Raw genomic sequence first — 19,348 nt, 5'->3', positions numbered from 1 at the left:
TGCTCCTGTGGGGATCCAAGCCCAGGGGGCCGAGTTACAGGGTTGAATGGGGGGGGCACGACACGGAAACGAGAGGGGGGCCCAGAGCTGGGGGGCCGGCGGGGAGGGGTTTCCAGGCAGGGGACACCCATCGTCCAGTGGCAGCGGAGGTCAGTCCAGACGGCACGTGGTGGCCCCCACCTGCTAGCCCAAGGATGACAGTGCAGTCTGATAGCGGTCAGTGAGCATGGCTTCCCGGCCGTCAGCCAGGCTGCCAGTGACGCTGGGGCAGCATCTGCCCTCCAGGGACGCCGTCGTCAGAGTCGTCAGAACAGCCCCAGGTCTGGCCTCTGGGGGGTGCTCAGGTTTAGTCCTCTTTCCACTGTGGCTCTTAAAAAAATGCCAGTGTAGGCCTCAGTAGGAATTTTTACAGGAACAGGAGGAGGCACCTTTTCAAATGCTTTGCAGTGTTAAAAAATGCACATAAAGTAGCTGGCTTGAGAGGCGCTAAAAAGTTCAGCTGAAAACCCTGGCAACCTCGAAGCAGGAGGGCTGAGCCTTCTGGAGAACTCGCACTTCCTAGGGGTCTTCCCGAAATAGAGCAGCAAGGGCGCCCCACCCCTCTCCCGCCCAGGCAGGGGCTCACCCTCCCCCAATCGAGGGCCCTGGGGTCCGAGGGCACAGAGGGGCCAGCACCACCAGCCCCCACACCCCCTGCCCACCCACGCTGCCCTGGAATGTGCCACCCTGGGGAAGAGGCGTCCACGAGCGGCAGAGGCCGTGGGGCAGGGCCTTGGATGCGCAGGGGCAGACTGACCAACCAGGGGGACCCTGTCTCATATGCAGCTCTGCATGACCCTGCAGCACCCAGGGAGGGGGCGACAGGTCACAGGTTACAGATGAGGCGCAGCGACCCCCCGCCTGCCCAGGGCCCACAGACACAGGCTGGCAGCAGAGAGACTGCCCCCCCACAGCCTACGCCTGGGGCCTGGGGCTCAGAACAAGCCTGGGAGCCAGTCCTGCAGCGCAGGCTGAGCAAGGGGGCTGGGGCAGGAGACTCGGGGTCTGCTCTACCGCAGGGCCCTGCAGGCTCTTATGGCTGACCCATGTGGGCTGAAGCCTATGGGGAGGGGCCCCTGGCTGGGTCCTGTGGGCAGGCAGACTTAGACCAGGAGGAAGTGCTTGGTTCCGGTTCCAGGGAAGTGAGGTGTGCCTACTAGAAGGCCCTGCCCCTGGAGCTAAAAGACGGGCAGGGCACGGCTCTTCCCCACAAAGCCTGGGATGGCGGGCACCCCAACGGGGCTGAGACTGTGCTGAGAGTCCTGCAGCCAGGAAGGGGGGGTGGAGCCCCCGTGTCCCCCAAGGAAGGCTGCACTTTCTTGCTGAAGTCACAGTTCTGTTGACACCAGAGAAGAAAATTTATTTCTTTAATTATTACTCATCTAAGTGAGCTGCTAGTCTGTGGGCATTCCCACAGCTGGGAGCAATCCACTCTCCTTAAAGCCAGGAGCTGGCCACCGGGCAGGGGTCCAGGTGGCTGGTGCTGTCTGGCCAGCCTTGTGTCCCCAGAACAGGCTCCCCTGTGGTCTGTACCCCAAACCCCACCTCCTTGCCCCCACGCGGAGGTGGGGGGCTACCCCAGCTGACTGGTTAGCAGGGCGTGGGCAGCGGCGGCCCGCAGGAGCAGGTGGGCAGGGGGGCGGCCTCTGTCCTCACCATAGGCCCAGCGGCTGGGGGGCCGGGGGAGAAGGCTGGGGAAGGCCAAGACACTCCGGCAGCTCTGCAGGGGAGGTGGGTTCTGTGGAGCTCAGCACTCAGTGTGGTGACCCCCCAGAAAGAAGTGTGGCCACTCCTCCGGCTGCTGCCAGCCCAGGCGGAGGGGCCCCCAGGGGAAGGGGAACATACCCCCACCCCCCGAAGGCGGCCCCCCGCCTGCCCTGACCAGACAGGGCTGCTGGACTGTGAGGGGGCAAACCCGCGTCTTTCTTCCGCCGGCGGGCGCCCTGCAGGGAGGAGCAGCCCAGGTCATGGGTGCCCCCCAGAGCCTACCAGTCCATTCTGGATAGGCCTCGCGTGCAGCCTGGGATTCCGTCAAGAGTCAGGACAGTCCCCAGCGCCCAGCCCGAGGGGGCAGAGAGCAAGGCCCACAGAGAGACCTGGTCGCTCCACAGCCTTCGTGGGCTCGTGTGGAAGGGCCCCGGGCACACCACCTGGCTGAGCCCTGTGCGGGCCCCAGGTTTGGGGAGGACAGAGTTGGGCTCTGAGACATCCAGAGCTGTTTTTGAGGCCCACAGACCACATGTGCCGGTGACGGTGTCAGAGACAAGCCTGTACCTGTGGCTCCACCGGGCAGAGGGCGGGCAGGGCGCATGGGGGAGCAGAGCCCTGGGCCCCAGCCCCCTGCAGCTGTCCTGGCAGAGAGGAGGTTCCGGGGGGCCCTCCACTGTCTCCTGCGCCCCACCTACTTCCTGAGCTGGGCTCTTCTCCCTTCTGCCCTTCTGGGGTGGTCAGGCTAAGGACTGAGGGTAGCTGGGCCAGTGCAATCCCCACAGCCCCTGCAAATCCCACCTTTTTTTTGAAAGAAAAGGAAAGCAGTAAAATTGGACTGAAACCAAAACACTTTTCTAGTTAATTTGTACAATAAGCGAATCTGAAGCATTTCCTTCTCCGTGGCCTGTCTCCCCGGGCCCACAGGCGTGCCCGTGGGGGTGTCGGCGCCTCCGAGCACAGTTGGGAGGCATTGCCAATGCAATCAGGCACCACGGCCCCAGGTGTTCACTCGCTGGGCCGTGTTTACCATACCTGGCTCATCTCCTTTGTCCAGGAGCAAAACACGGAAAATCAGAGGAGGCTCAGCCAAGCGAGAGGCGGGTGCAGCCTGCGTGCCCTGGGGGCCTCCCTGCTGCTGCCGCCTTGGCAGGGGCAGCTCCAGGACGCTGTCGGGGCGCCCTCGCAAGAGCACAGGCACAGCTCCTCCCCAGGGGCCTCACCTGTGCGCAGCAGCGGCCTGCTGCCCCCGTCCCCGCTGGGCCGGCTGTAGGTCTTGGAGAGCTTGTTGGCCGACACCTTGTAGAGGACGCCTCCAATGCAGCGGTAACCTTTGCTCCGCCACCGAGGGGAGCCAGTCTGGGCTCTCCCACCTGCGGCGGGACGCAGGGTGTTCAGCGCCAGGGACCTGCAGAGACAGGAAGGACCGGCAGCTCAGCCCTGGGGTGGTCAGAAGACCTCTGTCCCCCACCGTTCAAGGGCCCAGGAGGGGCCCTTGAGGCTGGGGCACTTTTGTGGGGGAAAGCCCTCAGTGCCACCACTAAGGCAGCCCTGAGGGTCACTGGTATCCGGGACGCCGCCTGGATGCCGCCCCGTGGTGCACCCTGGCTCTGGGACGGCCATGCTGTGAGGTTAGCAAGGGCCTCTGCCCACCCTCCGCTCCTCTGTTCTCTGCACGGAGCGCCTGGCATCACGACCGGGAAGGGAGAGCCTCACGGACCTCCAACCCAGGGAAGCTATCTGGGGGCCGAACTGGAGTCCCCTCAAGGTCAAGGGCTGGTAAATGGCTTGGGGGTCACCTGAGTACAGGCCCAGGCCAACCCAAGGGCAGATGGGTCAGAAGTCCCCCACAGACCCCCTGGCCGAAGCAGACAGGGACCATACCCCACAACTCAGGTCCCACAGAAGTGGGCCTGCAGCTATCCTGGTGGGCTGCTCCTTGAGCTGCCACAGGAGGGGCTCAGGACTCCAGAGCGACTTGGCCTTGACTTGGCCTTGACCTTCCGCGTGTCTTAGCAGAAACCTACTTATGCAAATTGAGCTCAGTTCTCTCTTAGCTCAAGGCAAGTCTGGGCCACTGGCAGAGCTGGGCGGGAGTGTCGCCTCTGCTGCGGCAGGGTGGGACCACCAGCCGCAGCTCCGGGTCGTCCAGGGGTCCTGGGCTCCCCAGCACCTCCTGCTGAGGCTCCCATGCCCTGAAGCCCCTTCCACGGGAGCCTACGAACTCCAGCTCCACTGGGGTGGCAGAACGTGCTCTTCTGGCAACCCAGGGGCCACATGGCAGGGAGGCCCCGATCTGGGTCTGCAGTGCAGAGCAGGCCCCACAGGTGGCCCACCACTGGCCTGGCTCCCCACCTGCAGGCTGCTCTCAGCAGCCAGGCGCGCTGAGACCTGAAGCTGCAGCGTCAGGCGGGAAGCGCCAAGCAGGCCTCCAGAAAGTACTTGACCCAGTTTCCCTTAATTAAAATTCAAGTTCACAAACACCAATCTTGGAGGGAGAGACCCCCACCAAGGGTCCTTGGCAGCCCTGCCCACCCTGGCTGAGCCAGAGGGGCTCCCACTGCCCGCTCCCTGGCCTAGCCGAGCGCTGGGGAGATAGCCAGACCCCAGGCCCTCCCCAGACCCCGGGACCCAAGTCTCACGCCTTGGGCTCGGGGCATCTGCATGCCCAGTGGGCACCTGATGTGTCTCCTGGGCTCCTCCAAGGCGGGGAGGGGCTGAGGAGGGGCAGGGATGGGGGTCCCACCCTCACTGAAGAAGCCCGTCAACCTTGGGAGCTCTGGAGCCCCTGCAGGCATCCTGGACACCGCCCAAAGGCTCAGCCTGGCCTGAGCCCCGACCCCCACGGTGAGTGGAGCCCAGCCAGTGGTCACCACAGGCCCCAGCTCGAGGCCAAGAGGTGCCCACAGCGCCAGCCCTGCACTGCCCGGAGCCCTCAGGGGCCTCCTGCCCACAAAGCAGCTGCCCTTCCGTCAATGTGCCCTGGGCAGGGGGCCGGATGGGGGTGCACCATCAGGGCACCACCCCAGTGCCCCCTCAACAGGCTGTGCTCCCAGATGCCAGGACGCACTTGCCGGAGCAGGGCCCTCTCAGCCGTCCTTGCCTCGCTGGGGCACCCCCTCCCCCATCTTCCCTCAGTCCACGGAGCTGGCCCCGATGAAATGTGAGACACAGGCTGCGTGAGGCCTCTGAGACAGTGTAGGGGAGGAAGCAGAGCCACGGACGCCCTGAGACCAGCCCTCCAGGGGGTGAGGAAGCGCCCCCTCCTTGGGCACGCGCTCCAGGCTAAGGCTGGACAGGACACCACCCCCAGAGGCAGTCACGCAGGCGAAGCTATGGATCCCAGCAGCACACGGCGGGCAGTCCTGGCAGGCCCAGCGGGTGGAGGATGGAGGGCCTGGGAATGGCTATTCTTATGGATGAGTATGACCAACCGACCCGGCCCCTTTTTCTAGAGAGAAGACCTGCTCCTGGGCTCTGCCCCGGGCCTCGGGGCGGGGTGGGGGTGCAGCAGGCCTCTGCTCTGTGCTCATGGCCACGCGTACAACCAGGCCTGAGGACCCACGCGCACGGGCCTCGGGGCGGGGCCTGGGTGCAGCGCTGCGGCAGGGCTGGAGCCTGGGAGCCAGGCTGGGAGGAGCCGCATCCTCATATGGCGCCCTGGGGCCACCGGGGGGAGGTGGGCACCCCCAACAACTCGGGGAGGGCCCTGCGCCCATGGGCCCCGGCCCAGCCGGCAGCCACACAGTCCCCTCTGCCTGTCCTCACCCACTGGGCCCGCTGACTCTGGGCCTGTGGCCAGCAGACACTGGGGTAGGCGGGGGCTGGAACACTGGGCTGGGGGTGCTTGCCCCAAACGCCTCACAGCCTCTCACTGCTGTGGGTGTCACGGCACTCCAGTAAATTGTTACCCTAATGGAGAGGACAGCCTTTGGAAACGAGCTGTATTGAGAAGAGGGGATAAAATTAATGAGATAATAGCAGGGCCAAGGACCCGGGGAGCGCTCCTGCCCTCGCGGCAAGGGCCTGTAATTCCTTTTCTACAACAGGAGCCTCAGACCTAAAGCCTTCTCCCATCCGTCCGGCAGGCCCACGCCGCCAGGAAATTTCATTAACGCTGGAAAATAGGAAAGGTATTAAGCGTGGATAATGAAGGCCAGGGAGGGAACCGTGCCTTAAGATAGTCCTCTTTCTCGCCTTTGTAATGGGAGGCATGAACTTTCCCTTCAAATCCATTTCTAATCCATTTGAAATACTACAGCAAATTATCTTTCCTTCAGCCCGAAAGCGGCCAGCCAATTTACTCCGAATAGAAGTGACAATGCCCCAGGATTTATCACCATAACCTTGACTACACTGGGGTGAGGGCTGGGCTTCTCCTGCCCCCCCCCTGGGGGGGCCACGAAGGACGGGGTTGGGGGGAGATAACATTTTAAATGAAAAGAGCTGGTAATGGGGAGAAAGACACACACACCGCAAAAGTAGGTTTAAAAAGAAAAGCGATCCATATGTCCACTGCCCAGGGAGCAGCTGAAACGTTCCAAGGCCGAGACAATCCAGGAGCTCCCAGGGGCTCTGCCCTCCAAGGTACCCTCAGCTGCTGTGCCCAGGAAGCAAGAGGACAGTCCCATGGAAGCAGGACCCTGAGAGCCAGGGCATCAGTCTGGGCAGGACAGGAAGGTTCTCCCAAGAGCCGGGATGACTGTGGCACGTCCTCTGCTGGGTCTGCAGGACCCCCCACCAAGCAGTGCCGAGCCCACCCTGCAGGGCGCCCCACCCCAGTAATGCTGAGCCCACCCTTCAGGGCAGCCCCCCCAGCAGTGCCGAGCCCACCCTGCCAGAGTCCCCCTGGGCTCCCTGCACGCTCCCTGGCCACCGCCCAAGCAGGTTGGTGCAGGCCCAATACTGTGTGCAGGGCGCCTGCCCCAGTCTGCTTCTCGAGCTGCCCGGCTGAGATGGGCCCACCCAGGGATCCTCGCCAGTGGCCTGGCAGCCTGGGGTACAGGTGTGCACCCAAAGAACCGCAGGCAGACGGGCTCCCAAACACACGTGCACACGTGGCTCGCCAGCCCACTGACAGGACCTGATGCACAGTGAACGCACCTCGGGCCCCGGGCCGGGGACAGGCAGCCTGTGGGGCTGTGTCGCCTGAAGGCCGCAGAGTGGCTCCCCCTGAGGGTGCAGGGAGGCAAGGGGCAGAAGGCCGGCCGGGCCGGGGAGACTCTGGAAGCGGCCCCAGCCTCCAGGATGCCCAAGGCAGGACAAGCTCCACCCTGGAGCTGTGCCCCCCTCCAGCCCGGACGCAGACATGGCCTTGGCTGCCGCTGCCTGGCCAGAGCCGCAGGAGCACACAGGAGCTGAAGGGGCCCGGCTCCAGCACACCCAGTGCTGACGGTGCCACTGCCTCTCAGCACCCAGTCCTAAGGCAGCCTGGCAAGGGCGGGTCCTGTGCACCCAGAGAGGGTGGGGAGCCCCTGGGGACAGGGCCAGGCCAAGGGGCCCACACGTGGACAGGGAGCTGCTGGTGGAACTAAGGGCTGCCTTCCCCACAGGAAGGCCTCTCAGCACAGAGGCGTCTTGCTGGCACGTTCTTCCCAGTCCCCACAGTCTGCGTCCCCTGCCTCCTCCTGGAGACTCTCATCTCTCTGGGGACCACAGGCCAGACCCCAGTCACCGAGGACCCTGCCTCCCTGAGCCAGCCTCCTCTCTCGCCCCAGAGGCAGTCTGGGGCCCTGCCTTCACTGACACTCCCTGGCGGGGTCCCCGCCGCACCCTGTCCAGTCAGTTCATCTTAACACCTCGCATCTGATCCAGTTCCCATCACCCACCCCCCCACTCCAGCAGCACTCCCTGCTCTGCTGCGGCCCCCCCCCACCCCCCCGCCTGCTGTCCATCCTTGCGCAGGGCCTGTGCATATGCTGGGCCTCTGCCATCACCAGAGTTCTGCCCTGAGCCCAGGCTCAGATGTCGGGGCCTTGGGAAGCCTCCCCTGACCCTATACAGGGCCCAGTCACACCTGGGAGCAAGCACCTGGGACAGCGGCCGTGCTGGCGAGTTGCGGGCTCCAGGGACTCGTGCAGGGTGAGCGCACACCAGGAGGGAGGCTTGGGGACCACCTGAGTCTCCCACCCTGGGGTCTGCCAGGGGGCCCATCAGAGAAACATGGGGCGGCCTTGGTGGGCGGGAGCCGGGACGTGTGGGCACTCACACCAGGAAAGGCCTTTGGCTCAGCATGGCAGGCCAGGAGGTGGGCAGCCTGCCTGGAGCAGAGAAAACAAGCGGGGAAGCAGTTTTCAGGATGTGGAGCAGGTTCCGCGCAGCTTGAGCAAGCGAGGAGTGCGCCGTCAGCAGAAGGGCGCCAGGCGGCCGCGCAGCGAATCCCAAGTAGGTCAGGCTTGGCGCCGCTACCGTGACGGCTGCAAACTGCTTAAGCGGGCTTTCCGCGGAAACGCTGACGCCCAGCGCCCCACAGGCTGGTCCCACAGGTGCTGACAGAACACGCTGGGGACAAGGGCCCAGGCGGGGTGGCAGGGCAGGAGGGCCAGGAACTCAGCGGACAGACGGACGGACGGCGTGGGTCTCAGGGTGACTGGGGCCACCTGGTCTCCTAGGACTCTCCTCCCGAGTGTGCCCACCTCCCCGCTGAGCTCTGGCCACCTTGCGGCAGGGCCGAGGTGATGGCTGGGCTTCCCAGGACACACCTGCTCACAGTGGCTGGGGGCTGAGGCCTGGGTGGGAGCTGAGGCCTGAGGACCCTGGTGGGTCACAGCAAGGACAGAACGGCCCCCGAGAAGGCTGGCGGGCCAGGGCGCAGGCTGAGCGCTTGGGGGGCACTGGGGGTAGGGGTGCGGACACACCTGAAGGCCCTGCTCCTTCCCCAGGGACCGCTGCCCCGGCTCTCCCCAGCCACAAGCAGAAGAGACTCGGGGGCACCGTGGCCAGCAGCACCGGGAGGTGGGGGGACACTAACTGCCCCCAGTGCGAGCACTGCAGCTGCTTAAGGAGCGGGGGCTGTTTTATGTGCTCTCATCTATTCAATCGGTACTGCGATCAATGGATGCATTACAAGCTTTCCCTTTAAGAGCCTAATAAACAACAAGATAGAAAGTAAAATTCTCCATAAAATGACACTTTTAAAAATCCATTTTAGCTGAAGATATTGGTGTTTTGTGTGTTAGCTACAAAAAGCAGGTATCACTGGGCCTTAGTGGCCCCCCTCCGAGTGCAGAGCTCAGCATGCCGGGCACAGGCCAGGGGGCCAGCTCAGCTGCCCCGATCCTTGCTCCCCAGTGTCATCCTGCAGGCCGGGCTGTCGCTCAGGCCCCGGGCCTGACACTGGGGAGGGCGGGGAGGGCCTGGCCCCGCCGCAGCCACCCCTCCAGCACCCCTCGCTCCGGGCGTCCTTCTCCTCTCTCTCTGGCCCACTGACACCCTAGCCCCAGCCCGCTGTGCATATGAAGTCCAGCTCGCCCATCCCTGTCCTCTCCCCACGTGGGCGAGAGGGGACGGAAGGGAGCTGGGGTAGCAGAGCTCGCGCCCCGAGTCCTTTGGGAGGAACTCAGCAAGCTGAGGCCCCGCCTGGCTCACTGGCTCCCGGAGAGCACCCCGGGGGGCACCTCCTGGGGCTCCCTCCTCCACTCTGGGCCTGCCGTCAGCCCCGCTGCCCACACAGCCCCCTCACTGCAACCCCTCCTCTGTGCCCTGGTGTCCGTGGCTCAAACCCCATCACCAAAGGCGTGGAGGCCAGCCCAGAGAGCACCCCACCACCACCTCCCCGGGAGCCCTGGCAGCTGCTGCCTGTCACTATCCTCTGGGCAGGACAGGTCTTGCTGAAGCCCCGATCAAAAGTCTGCCTGCTTGGCCTCTGGCAGCAGAGGGCTGCACGCCTTCGCAAGGCCTCCCATCACATCCTGCCTGGTGATCTCACTTGGGGTCTCTGCCCTCACCCTCCTTGGAAACACTGCTTGGCTCTCTGCACACTAGAGCCGGCCCTTCCCAGGACACCGCTCACAGCCCGTCCCTCGCTGAGCCCCGCGCAGGGCCTACTGCTCAGAGTGGGAGGGCGCTGGCCACCTGGACCCCACGATATCTCTCCAGTTCCCCCTGCCACCACGCGGACCCATCACCGGCCCCAGGACTTAGCGCCACTGTCCGCCTCGCTCGAGCCTCCCTGTCCCTGCAGCTGCAGCCCCTCTTCACCTCTGGGTCTCACACCAGTTGCCTGCGCCCCTCTGGGGAGCCCTAGAACACTCACGCTCACATGCATGCCATGAAGGGGCCCCAGTACCTGGACACGGCCAAGCTGAGAGGCACTGGAGGGCGGCCCAAGCCAGGGACACGCGACACAGTGGAAACATCACAACACCCCCAGACGCCACAAGCCCCGGCCATCAGGGACCCTCGTGTCACGGCTACCTAGAGATACTCGAGAAGAGGGGAGATGGGGGAGGCAGGCGACCCGCCCCACAGGCCCCAGCAGGAGGGCTCCTCTCAGAATCGTGTGAGCACAGCACAGCTCCTGGGAGAAGCCGCGGTGGGCCTGCAGACCCCAGGGACAGCCCCCTGAGCTCAGCGTAAAAGCTCCTGCGGGCCAGAGGGTGAGCAGGGAGCCAACTACAAGTGAAGCTCACCCATCAAAGCCGCCAGGCCACCAGCGGGGCCAGCTGGACCACCAGGAAAAGCCGAACAAGCACCGCAGGTGACGCTGTGGCAGGTGTCCACTGGGGAAGGCTGAGACTAAGTCAGTGTTCCTATGGCTGACCTGAGGGATACGGAGGCCAGACAGGCGGGGGGTGGTAAGGACGCACAGCCCAGCAAGAGCACAGTCTCTGGCTCTGCATTTCTGGGGGTGGGAGTGAGGGGGGTGTCGGCTCAGTAAACGTTTTGCTGTAAGGAGACCAAGAAACCTTGACCCCCCCACCTCAGACCCTAAGTAAAAGTTAACTCATAAGGGACCTCAGACTTAATACAAACACTGAAATAGCCAAGCTTCTAGAAGAAAATGTGACCTTGGCAAATACTTCTCAAATAGGACACTCATAAAAGAAGACTGATAAACTAGACAGCACTGAAGGCAAGCCCCACACTCTAAGAAGATCTCTGGCACAAGAATATAGCCGTAATATATAAAGAGTACTAGCAAATCAATAAAAAGACCAACTAATACAAACGCGGGTGAAAGACTGCACGGGGCACTGCACACGACCTCGCGTGTGCAGCCTGGGGGTCCTCCCCAGCTGCCCGCTGCCCAGCATCCACCTGCCCACTGAGGCTGCAGCTCCTCGTCACTCGGCAGCAAGCCCCACAGGACAGAGCAGCGGAGACAAGTGGCCCCCAGATGTCCACCAAGAGCACACGGAGAGCAGTGTGGGCACACCTGGGGAGGAGCAGGACAAGCTGGCTCAGGCTGCTGCAGATCACCCCATCTCCCCACAGTCCTGGAGGCCAGCAGCCTGGATCACGGGGCCTGCAGAGGTGACTGGAGAGCAGGCCCTGTCAGCTCTTCCTCCTCATATAAAGACACCAATTCTATCAGATCAGGGCCCCACCCTGACGACCTCATTCAGCCTTGATCACCTCTCATCTCCAAAAAGCCACAGTGGGATTCAGACTTTAGCCTAAGAGTCTGTTTGGATAGCAAATGGTAAGCAAAAGGAGTTACACAAAACAGCACCTATTATACGAACCTACTTATATGAACTTCAAGAGTTTTGAGACATAGCTTTTCCAGACATAGGAGAGGGACCACAGGGTAGGTGGGGACATATGGGGGGAGCACCCTGCACGGGGTAGGTAATGTCCGGGGGTAGGTAATGGGCACACCCTGTGGTAGGTACACAAGATAAAAATCCACAGAACTGACCACTGAAAATACAAACAAACCACACGTTTTTCCTATGGAAATCGAAGGTCTGTTCAGAAGGCCAAGTTCAGGAACAAGATTTTACATAATAAAGGTGACATTTTTAAACAACGGGAAAAAGTCTGAATGTTTAATAAATGTTCCGAAGACAACCAGATAAGTGTTAAACAAAATTAAATTTGACCTTTAATCTCACACCAAGTCTCCAAATAAATTCCAGGTAGACTACAATTTTAAATGTAAAACTAGAAAGTACAGCTCTAGAAGAGAATAACTGAACTCATGTAACCATGGGACAAGGAAAGTGGCTCTAAGCAAATCAGTGTGTTATATATACTAAGTCTTAAGGGACCGACAGATCTAAGAACACAGAAAACATAAAAGTTCCATTAAAAACCTTCACAAACAAAAGGCAAAACAGACATTGAGGAAAAATGTGTAGTCTGCCAAAAAGGTGTCCCCCCCACCCCCTCAAATATTTAGATTCTTGAAAACCTGTAAGAAACACGCTAGAGGCAAATGATCAGTGCACAAAAAAAAACTGAACAAAGCATGAATGCAACTGACATTAAAGGAGCTCCCTGGTGGGTCTAGCGGTCTGGCTCTTCCACCGCCAAGGCGGGTGGTTCAATCCCTGCTGGGGGAACTGTGATCCCACAGGCCAGGTGGCATGGCAGCAACCAAAACCACCAAAGTCTGAATGAACACTGGATCGCAATCTCTTCTAGAGAATAGGCAAAGTTTCTGGCAGGGGCAGCTAACACCTGGAAGGACAGAAGACACAAACCAGCGTGGCAGAAGGTGCGTACCTGACTCTCCCTATAGCCCAGGGGCCGAGGCCCAACCTGGATGGACCCACCTCAGCGAGGCGGACAGAAGGTCACCAACGAGCAGGACAGCCCCTTGCTGCGGCACAAGGGCAGACTAGGGCAGCCGCCGTGGAGACTGGCCTCCGGCTACAGTCCAGCATCCACCACCCTAGGAGGCTGCGGTTCAGGCCGCATCCACCTCCACCGCCAGCCCCGGGAAGCCTCCGGAAGGCTTCCCCGCGAGGCAGAACCCTGGGGGAAGCCTTCTGCGGGAGCGGGAGGTGGAGGCAGCGCAGTCTGTACAGGGTCTCACACGGCAGAGTCCTTGCCAGCACCTCGGGCACCTACCAGCGGACGACCATCCAGGTGCAAAGCACTCGGCCCCTACGACCCCCACTAGGGCAAGGGGCGGGGTGGGGGGAGCCCTGAAGGGCAAGGGGAAGAAGCCCACCCTTCAAGGACCGGAGCCCAGCAGGGTGGGGCGCCGCAGCCGGCAGGCCGCGCCCCAAAGCAAACCCCGCCCCGGACACGCCCACCGGGCCCCCAAAGGAGCCCTGCCGAGGGACAGAGCCCGGGCCATAATTTATGCTCCCCCGCCTATGCTTTATGGCTTTCTTAATTCGGCTCCTGCTACTATTAATGTAGTTAATGCTGAGATTATATCTATTTTCTGGCGTCAGGCGGTGATTTATTCAAGCCATTTTTCCGGTGGAGGCTCCCACGCTGTTAAATCAAGCGCCTTGCCAATTAAGTGCTGACTTGGGAAGTGGACGCAATCTTAACAGACATCTAACCGCAAATTAAACCGGGGCTCCTTACTCTGGGGAGTGGGCGGGGCAGCCACAGAAACCTTGCTGACTTCGAGGAAAGTCAGAGAAAAATAAACCAGCTCGCCCGCCGGCTGCCCTGACTCCAGGAGGCAGGCTGCCAGTCAGGCTCGCAGCAGCGGGGTCAGGGTCCCGCCCTGCGGGGAGCGCGGGTGGCGGGGGAGGGCAGCAGTCGCTGGACCTGTCCCAGCACACAGAGACTCTGCACCCGCAGTCCCTCCCACCTGGAGCAAACGCTGCCGGGCGTCTGGTTCAGCAGATGCTGGATGGAGCCCTAAATGGCAAGGTGGCTGAGGGGTTACCGAAGGCCCCCCTCTGAGGACCCGCAGGGCACACACAGTGTTGGGGGTGGGCAAGCACAGGAGGGGAGAGGGAGGTTAACTGGAGCTCTGGCAGGGGTAGCATGTGCCCAGCCCACCCGAGGGTGCCCGTGCCTGCTGGGAGCTGCCTGCCCAGAGCGCCTGAGAGACGCACGTGGGGCTTTGGGGACAGGCAGCAGCCAGGCGGCCTGAGGCCCAGCAGGGCCTTTAGGGCATGGCCCGCAGCACAGTGAGCCCCCACACCCCACAGCCAACTCAGGGAGCCTGTTTTCCCGTCCAGGGAAAACCCTAGAACAGCGCCTTCCCTCACCCATCTCCAGAGGCCCTGAGAGGGGAACTGTGCTTTGGGGTACGACCAGGCTGGAGGTTGATATATGCAAAGAGTTAAATGTGGTATTGATTATCTGAACGCTGCTTTACTACCACCTCTAAAACCAAGATAAAAGTGGTGTTTAAAACGGTGTTTGATTGTGTAAGGCACCCAGGAACCGCTGGGTGACAAGGACGTTTTATTTCTTCCTGTCAGGAGCAGTATTTTCAGCTTCCCTGTTCCTCATCCCCAGGAACCCCTGGGGGCACCGACACAGACGCACAGAGGCTTGGTGCAAGGTGTGGCTGGGGCCTGGGCACGACTGAGGGAAGCCCCACGGGGCTCCACAGGGAGGGGCCTTGAGGGACCCTCCCAGCGTCCTTCTGACAGTCCTGCTGCCTGCAGAGCAAAGCTTCGCTCGGGCGAACAAAAGGGTTCCCTCTAGGTTTACTCTGAAGCACTCTGGCCTATCCACTGATATCTCCGTGAGGCATGTTGCCAAGCACGTGGGGCGGCCACGCGGTGGCCAGTCACACGGGGCCCTGCAGGGCTGGCCTGGGTGACGCGTCACCTGCCCGACTCTTTTCTTCTGCTGGTCTGAAGGCTGCCGGGCAGGCCCTGGACACTTGAGCCAGCTCCTGAAAAGCAGAGATGCCAGCTGCACGTCCACCATCGAGACGCAGTGCACTGTGGATGGCCTGGGGTCCACGCGGGGGGGCGGGGCAGGCGGGGGGTTCACGTGCGGCAAGGACAAGGGTGACCTGGGGCAGCGTTGCCCTGCCAGGCTGCGCAAGGGAGGCTCGAGGGTCACTGCCAGAGGGGCCAGGGACACGGGCGGCCTCCTCGCCTCCCTGCTCCAGGCACCCGCAAGCAGCCAAGGTGCCAGGGGGCAGGACAGAGAGAGGGGTGCACGTGTCCGTGCGTGGAGAAAAGGGACAGAAAGCGAGAAAGCCACCGACGTGAGAAGGCAGTGACAGAAAAGCAGGACAGAGAGACTGAAGACAAAAGGCCAAAGGCTGGAGGGCCTCACACACAGACGGGAGACCAGCAGCGCAGGCGGGCAACTGGGGGCTACAGACGACAGATACCGTCCCAGAGGGGCCTGTGGCAGAGCCTGGGCGGGAGCAGAACACGGGCCACGCCAGGGGCCACCATGCCCAACCAGCCCTCCACGGCAGCTGCTGCCAACCCGCATGGCCTCAGGGACACCAGCCCAGAGAGACGCCCTGGCCCATGAGCTCCGGGCCAGCTCGCGGTGGGCCTGGAGAGGGAAGGGCCCAGCGCCGTATGCCGGCAGCTCCAGCCTGAGATGCAGAAGAGGTGAGTCCGGTGTGTGCCACTTCCCACACCCTCCACAGATGGAACCCTGGTGCCACCTGTCATGAAGTCTAGCCACGAACACTGTGGCGACCCGGGCCCATGACCCGGGCCCACACCAGCAGCCCCACAGCCGAGGAGGAAGCGGGGCACGGAGCTGCCTCAGGGGTGACTGTCACAGCACCGTGTGGACGCTGAGGAGGGTGGACCAGAGGCTCGGACGGAGCCCCACACAGGCGCCTGCACGCCCCTGTCAGTGTCTGCCCAGAGCTGGCCAAGGAGGATGGCCCAGCTTCGCCCCTGCCCGGGGGACGTGTAGCACCGGTGGCCCCGCCGAGCACACCGTCTCCTTGGTGCTGGGCCCCGGCAGTGCTGGCCGCTGCCCCCGACCTCACACGGCCCACCCTGGAGCTGCCCGTGCTGGGGAGGATGGGGACAGACCGGGCCCAGATGACCAGCTGGTTTGAAGTCAGGGCAGCCCTGGGCGGGGGCTCCACGTGCCAGCCCACCCAGGGTGGCGCGCTGACAGAGCACAGACAGAAGAGGGAAGACGGCGGCCGGCCTGGGCCCCTCAGGGTCCTGTGTCCCACGCCTGGCCTACCAGCCAGGAACTGGGCTCTAACGAGGCCAAGAAAGGCCCCTCTGGACCAGGTTCTGGAGGGAGAGCAGGCACCCATGGTGCCCCAGCCCCTGTGCCCACAGGGGCAGCTGTGACCTGGCAAGGCTGGCCTCCCTCACCTCCCCGAAACCACCAAGGGGGTGAGAAGCCAAGGCCCCAGGCCCTCCCAAGCCCCACCGAGGAGGCAGGCAGGCTTCAGGCCTCAGGGCTGCTGACAGCCGAAAGGCCTGCTAGACTCAGAGAAATGAATAAACCACCTAGGCTCGCTCTGAAGCGACTTCCAAATTAAGAGTTGCATCCTTGCTGTCAGGCCCCTGCCAGCAGTTTCCATGGCACCTCCCGCGCAGAAACGCACCTCAGACCATCTATTAGAATGATGGAGGCAAAGGGACCCACAACTGCACTCCTTCCTTAATGAGCAGCCGAAGGGATCGGTAAGCATAATTTCAGAGGCCAGTAATATTTTATATAATCGCCAAGCGGTTTAAATTGAAAACCCCCAACTGAATCAATATTTACTGCATTGAAACGAAATGAATAGTAATAAGTCACTAAGCTCTCTGTCCTGTTTCATAAAATAAAAAATTATAAAAATGAGCACAGGCACAGGGAGGCCATCACATTAACTTTTACAGCACTCGGGGAGCCGTAACCGCCTGTTCTCATAAAATAAAATCCTAAAAAACCTGCCAGAGGAGACCTGCTTCAGCATCATGCAGGGAGGCAGGCGGGTGGGAGGCAGGAGAAGAGGGGATGGGGTCACCCCAGGGCCCGCCCTGACCCCTGCCAGTCCCACCGAGTCCCCAAGAAGGCCCAGAGGAGGCACCCCAACCCCTCTGAAGCTCGGCACCAGGAGCTCTGGTCTCGCAACCCCTCTGCGCCCCTGCTGTCACCCGCAGGCTGAACTTCCTGCTGTGATTTCTTTCCTCTCTCTTCAGATCCCACATGACGTGCTCTCGGTGGCTCCCGCGGGCGCAGGAGAGTCTGTTCTCGGAGCACACAGGCGTCTGTCATGAGGGCAGAGGCCAGGCTCCAGCACAAAGGCACTGCGAGAGGCAGGCGATGCTGCAGAGCGCCGCCAGGCCAGGCAAGGGCCCCTGGGAGGGGTCCGCGACCTCACGCTGAACAGGGGCCAAGGCTGGTGGCACAAGCCCCCAGAGGGTCGAGAGCCCTGGTGGACCCACCCCAGGCTCCGAGGTGGGAAAAGCTGGACACAGAGCCCTACACAAGTGGATGGGTCCCGTGGCTCAGGAGCAGAAGACAAACCAGCCATTAAAAACAGACCCAGGCTGTGAGCACGAAAGACACAGGGGACAGGAAGGGCCTCGAGCGTCTGTGCCTAAGTGTCCAACACCCCTGGTGACCAGGAGACTGCGAGTTAGAGCACCAGAGAGCCATACACGTTGAGAGCATGCTGTGACAGGAACCCAGAAGGCCTGCGAGGAGGAGGCACAACCCCGCCCAGACCCCTCGACAAACTCCCGTCACCCGTCAGCACCGTCGAGAGAGCCCCCACGGCTGAGAACCACCAGGAGCTACTGGGCTCCCAGGAGTCGGGCCCACGGAGCCAAAGTCCCAGGTGAGCCTGGAAGCTTCTGCTGTGCGGGCGAAGGAGGCTCGGTGAGGGGCGGTGCCACATGGAGGGAGCCGGAGCAGCCCAGAGGGGCCTCCACAGGCCAGTGCGAAGGCAAATGGACGGTTAGAATGGAGCAAACGGTAACAGCTCACAGTCTGTCAAGTGAGGACCTCGAGTGCATGCGAGAAGGACATACAGTGCGATGGGGAGGAGGGGCGGCAGCTCCCTGCAGGACGCCGCGCCCCCGGGGCAGGAGGCCCAGCAGGGACAGGCCGCTCACACGGCTGGGCACGACAAACACCCTGAGGGACCTACAGGGCTCCTGCCGAAGGGCGTCCCCGCAGAGGGGACAGCGCAGCAGATGGAGCGGCGTGCACAGAATTGGGGTGCCCAGAATCGGGGTGCCCAGGCAAAGAACACTGTGGTTCCACGTATCATTATTGCAACTCTTCTGTGCTTCTGTGTAGGTGAGAATAAAGTTACCCAAAACACTGCATGCTAGAAACTGATTAGGAAAGGGACCAAGAGTGAGACCATGAGCCCATGGCGACTGCCTGCCAACCCGCCCTGCCAACCGGCCCAGCCCCACCCTGCCTCCTGACGCAGCCCTCTCCCCGACAGCCCCTGGCTCACAGCTCCCCTGGGGTGGACGGGGGGTCAGCCGCAACAGGGCACTGTCCCCAACATGCTGACATAAAGCGGCCACTCAGGGCACGAGCCACGGAGCAGGGCTGCAGCCCGGCAGTGACCGTCTGAACAGAGCTGTGCCTGGCCCCCTCCACTCAGCACAGCCAGGCCTGGCGGAGACCTCGGCGGCAGTCACGCCCAGGTGGGGCCCAACACAGTCTGTTGGCCACTGGGCCACAGCTTCCAGACAAGCAGGGGCCTGACACAGGGCAGGCCCTCCACGAGCACCTGGGGACTGAGTGGACAAGAGAAAGGCATGGACTGGCTCCTCTTCCAGAGACCCAGGGGCAGCGAGGCGTCACCAGAGCCACCTGCCTGGGGACCAGACCCTGTGCCTGCTCTGTTTGGCCAGGACTGAGCTGCGGCACTGACGACCCAGGAGAGAAAACACTCAGCCAGGGCTCATGTGCAAACACCCGCGATCTCCAGCCCAAGTGGAAGGCCTGTCTCCAGAGGGAGCAGCCTGTGGGGGCCACGGCAGGCCCTGCAGAGTGTGGGGGCCCCTCCTGTCCCACTCAAACGCCCCAAGGAAGTGCTCTTACCTGGCATCTCACGCACCCAGTGAGGGGGCAGAGACTGCCTCTGACACGGAACCAGGACCACCTCGATGGCCCACTGCCCACGAAATCACCAGCCCCGCCCCCACACCCATCATTATCCCTGCTTGAAACGGACACATCCCTCTGTAGCAGGACCAGTTCAAAACTGCATTCCACTCGCACGGCCCCTTCAGAGCCCCTGTGGGAGCTGCCTGAGTGGCGCTCGGCCCAGGGCCCTCCTCCGCTGTCCTACAGGCCACTCACTGGCGGCAGGGTAGGCAGAGCCACAGCTGGGTGGAGCCAGGCTCTGCCCCAGGGCAGGCGGGCGCCCTCACAGCACAAGGCACCCCGTGTGTGACCCAGGGCTGCACATAGCAGTCTCCTGGGGAGGGGGCCATCTGGAGGAAGGCTGCGGCCCCCGCAGGTGCAGCAGCAGGCCTATCCCACCCCCAGCACCTCCCGTGGCCACTGCCCTCTGAGCAAACACCCTGGGCTACGTCCCCGCCCTGGGAAGCCCCTGCCACGTGGCCCTCACTGACCCCACGGCCCCTGCCCAGAGAAGCCTCCTCTGGGCCCACAACCTCTGTCAGCCTGGACGAGTCTCAGTGCTTCCTGGCACTCGACCCACGGTAGCTTCCGCTTCACTCTCAGCTGACTTCTGACCAGAGAACTTGCCTGGCACAGGACGGCTGCCGGTGGGTAGCCCCTCGGGGGAGGGGTCCCCGCTGCCCAGCCC

General features: G+C 62.5%; 2 protein-coding genes across 2 annotated transcripts in view; one reads left to right on the top strand and one right to left on the bottom strand.

Annotated features, from left to right (window-relative positions):
* The window catches only part of ZNF623 (zinc finger protein 623), a 246,494-nt gene that overhangs the window by 107,978 nt on the left and 119,168 nt on the right, over window positions 1–19,348 (top strand). The window lies entirely within an intron of this gene.
* The window catches only part of ZC3H3 (zinc finger CCCH-type containing 3), a 61,786-nt gene that overhangs the window by 12,735 nt on the left and 29,703 nt on the right, over window positions 1–19,348 (bottom strand). Inside the window, exon 5 of the mRNA XM_068983685.1 lies at window positions 2,970–3,154. Coding sequence (XP_068839786.1) covers window positions 2,970–3,154 — 185 coding nt within the window. The remainder of the gene's footprint in view (window positions 1–2,969; window positions 3,155–19,348) is intronic.

This window comes from Capricornis sumatraensis, chromosome 11 (genome assembly GCF_032405125.1).
Source record: "Capricornis sumatraensis isolate serow.1 chromosome 11, serow.2, whole genome shotgun sequence".
Classification (NCBI taxonomy): Eukaryota; Metazoa; Chordata; class Mammalia; order Artiodactyla; family Bovidae; genus Capricornis; species Capricornis sumatraensis.
The sequence above is the reverse complement of the archived record's forward strand: the minus strand, read 5'-3'. Positions and strand labels throughout refer to the sequence as shown.